The 3,072-nt window shown below is 61.5% G+C and overlaps 1 protein-coding gene across 1 annotated transcript in view; it reads right to left on the bottom strand.

Annotated features, from left to right (window-relative positions):
* The window catches only part of LOC104387508 (striated muscle-specific serine/threonine-protein kinase-like), a 23,930-nt gene that overhangs the window by 12,529 nt on the left and 8,329 nt on the right, over positions 1–3,072 (bottom strand). The window contains exons 10-15 of the mRNA XM_009996278.1: positions 2,976–3,067; positions 2,614–2,843; positions 2,340–2,459; positions 1,843–1,947; positions 1,514–1,720; positions 1,258–1,381 (exon numbers count right to left, since the gene is read on the bottom strand). Of these exons, the coding sequence (XP_009994580.1) occupies positions 1,258–1,381; positions 1,514–1,720; positions 1,843–1,947; positions 2,340–2,459; positions 2,614–2,843; positions 2,976–3,067 (878 nt within the window). The remainder of the gene's footprint in view (positions 1–1,257; positions 1,382–1,513; positions 1,721–1,842; positions 1,948–2,339; positions 2,460–2,613; positions 2,844–2,975; positions 3,068–3,072) is intronic.

The raw sequence follows: 3,072 nt of genomic DNA, 5'->3' as shown, positions 1-3,072 counted from the left end.
GGGGGGGCGGGGGGGGGCTGTGGGTCAGGGAGGGGGTGGAGGGGTCCCAGCCCACCTTGTACCACATGATGTCTGGCAGTGGTTTTCCCTCGACCACCACAGCGAAGCGTGGCGTCTCCCCTTCCTGGACATCAATGTCCTCCATGATGGACTCAAAGCGTGGTGCCTCTGCCAAGAAATGAGGCATGGGGCACTGTGGGGCAGTGCCACCCTTCTGCCCCTGGTACAAGGTGTATGGCTGTGGGGCACAGTGAGAAAGTGCCACCCCATACTATAGGGGCACGGAGCGCCATAGGACAGTGCCACATGGGAGCAGGACACTACAGGGCAGGACACTTATTGCATGTGCCTGCAGCACTGTGGGGCAGTTTACCATTGGTGTGGGGCACTGTAGGGTGGTGCCATTCATGGCACATGGGCATGGGGCACTGGTGTCCACTACACATGGACACTTAGCTATGGGTATAGAACACCAGATAGCAGTGTCAACACATGGTTCATGGGTTTTCAGCTCCACAGGGCATTACCATCTTATAGAGCAGCACCCCCATGACACACAAGTATGGAGCACTGAGGAGCAGTGCCACCCTGTGGGGCAATGACACTCCCCCCCATGGCACACAGGGCAGTGCCACCCCGCAGAAGAGGGACACATCTCCCGGGCAGGAGGGCACCTACCTGCGAGGCGGAGGCGCAGGGTGCAGCAGGCAGTGCCGTGGCGGGGGGGTCCTCCCCCCGCGCGCCAGCGCCCCCCCCGCCCCCCGGCCCACGCGCAGCAGTCGCAGGCAGTGCTGGTCGTCGTCCGGCATCGTCACTTCACAGGTGCCCTCCTTCTCTCCCAGCACCTGCCCACCCCTGCAGGTACACCAGCTGCCACATCACAGCCCCACAGGCAGCCCCAGTCCTATCAAGAGCTCCCACCCCTCAGCGCCATGGTCACCTCCTGACCCACAGACAGCCCTGGCTCCTGCCCTGCAGCCCCTGCAAACAGCTCACATCCTATTGCTAGGTCTGCCTCCTGAACGGCTCTCAACACTTCACACCGCACATCCAGCGCCTCCCCCAAAAAAGCCTCCACCTCCATAAAGCTCTGCACTGTGCTGGACATGTGCCTTGCCTGCATGCCCAGCCTGGCCCCAGGGAAAGACCCCCCACCCACCACAGGCTGCACAAGGAGCTGGTGCAGAAGCCCCTTTGTGCACCCCATGGGGTAATCCTGGGCATGGGGCAGGCAATGGAAACAGCGCCATGTCCTACCTCTTCCAGGTGACAGTGGCCTCCACATGGTTGATGGTGATGGTGATGGAGGCTGGCTGACCCTCCACCATGTACACCACATCTGGCTTGTCCAGGATGACTGGAGCCTCTTCCAGGTACGGACCTGGAAGAGGCCCCGCATCATCACCACCACTTCCAGACCACACGTCACCCAGCCCTTCCCAACTTACCACCCCAGCAGGGACAGAGACCCATCCACCCCAGCTACCCATTCCCTCCCCACTGCCCCTCTCACCCCGGTCCAGAAGCTGCACAGGCCCCACAGGAGGGGAGGGCTTGCTGTTGGTCTTCGGGGTGGCAGTAATGACACGGAAGAGGTACTGGGCACCCTTGGTCAGCCCATACACTGTGTAAGTGGTTTTCCCCACGCCAGCCACCAGCACCAGCCACTGTGTTGTACCCAGCACTTGCATTTGCACCACGTAGGTCACGGACTTAGGGTCTGCAAGGGCAGAGGGTCATTGCAGAGTCCCCAGCATCAGGCTGGCCTGTGCTTGCCCACACAGAATCACCCACTCCCTGCCCACCCCCTGCTCAGCCCCTGCCCAGCCCCAGCCCCCTCACCTATGGCAGTGTCCAGCCACTTGGGCTTGTTCCAGGTCAGTGTGATGGCTCTGCCTGTCACTGAGGCCACAGTGGGAGGTCCATCCGGAGGCGTTGGTACCACATCTGCATGGGGAAGCAGGCAGAGGTGTGAGCATGGCCACAACCGCAGCTCCTCGGGGCATCTGCCTTACGCCCCAGGAGATGTGGGCTGGAGGGGACAGATGGGGCCAGTGACCCAGTGGAGGCTCAGCCTGGCAGGCCCTGTGGGGCTGATGCTGCCAGCCAGTCTTGTGTGGGACCTGGGGGTCCAGAGATGGATCCTGACCATGCAAGGTGAGGACTGCACAGCTGACCCCACATTCAGGTTGGATCAGAGACCTCCTGAGGTCCCCTCCAACCTGAACTGCCCTGGAATCCTGTCATCCTAGGACCTTGCTACAGGGCCACTGATCCCCAGCCCGGCAGGGCTGCAGCGAGTGGCTGCACATCCCCCGGTGGTGCTCACTGCTGCTTACCAGTGACATAGAGGTGTGCGTAGCACGTGGCCTTCCCCACTTTGTTGGCAATGACGCTTTTATAGACACCAGCGTGTGCGTGGGTGACGGCTGTGAACACCAGGCGATGGACGTCCTTATCTGGTGGGGGGACAGGGGGACACAGGTAAGACTCCACTAGCCAAGCGGTGCAGAACTCCCTGCCTCACAGGGCATGAAGGTCTGGAGGGTGTTGCCTCCTCCCAGGGTGTCTCCCCTTCCCCAAGGGGGAGGGGAGGGCAGCGGGGAGCCCTACACTGCATCATCTTGCGGTCATCCGTGCTGTCAATGCGGGAGCCGTTGTGGAACCAAGTGATGGAGGGGTAGGGCATCCCGGCCACCTGGCACTCCAGCACAGCCTCCTTGGACTCCACCACATCGAGGTTGTGCAGCGGCTTCAGGAAATCGGGCATGGTGAAGCACTCTATCTCTGTCTCTGCCTGCTCTGGCTCCTCTGGAATGGATGGCATCTTCTCCAGCTTGGAGCTGCAAAAGCCCACACGTGCTTGTGGTGGGAAAATGGTGCCCCCAGCCCAGCCCCAACCTCAGGCTTTGCACAAGCCCATTTTCCCCCAAATCCCAGAGGGGATGCAGATCCTGGAGACCCCTGACTCTTACATCTGGGAGGCAGCAGATGGCCGTGGTTCCTCCACATAGAGCTCAGCAGAGCACTCCACATGGCCGTGGGCATTCCCGGCAGTCACCGTGTACTTCC

This window comes from Chaetura pelagica, unplaced genomic scaffold (genome assembly GCF_000747805.2).
Source record: "Chaetura pelagica isolate M959 unplaced genomic scaffold, ChaPel_1.0 scaffold3, whole genome shotgun sequence".
Classification (NCBI taxonomy): Eukaryota; Metazoa; Chordata; class Aves; order Apodiformes; family Apodidae; genus Chaetura; species Chaetura pelagica.
Note: the sequence above shows the minus strand (reverse complement) of the source record. Positions and strands in the feature narration are given on the sequence as shown.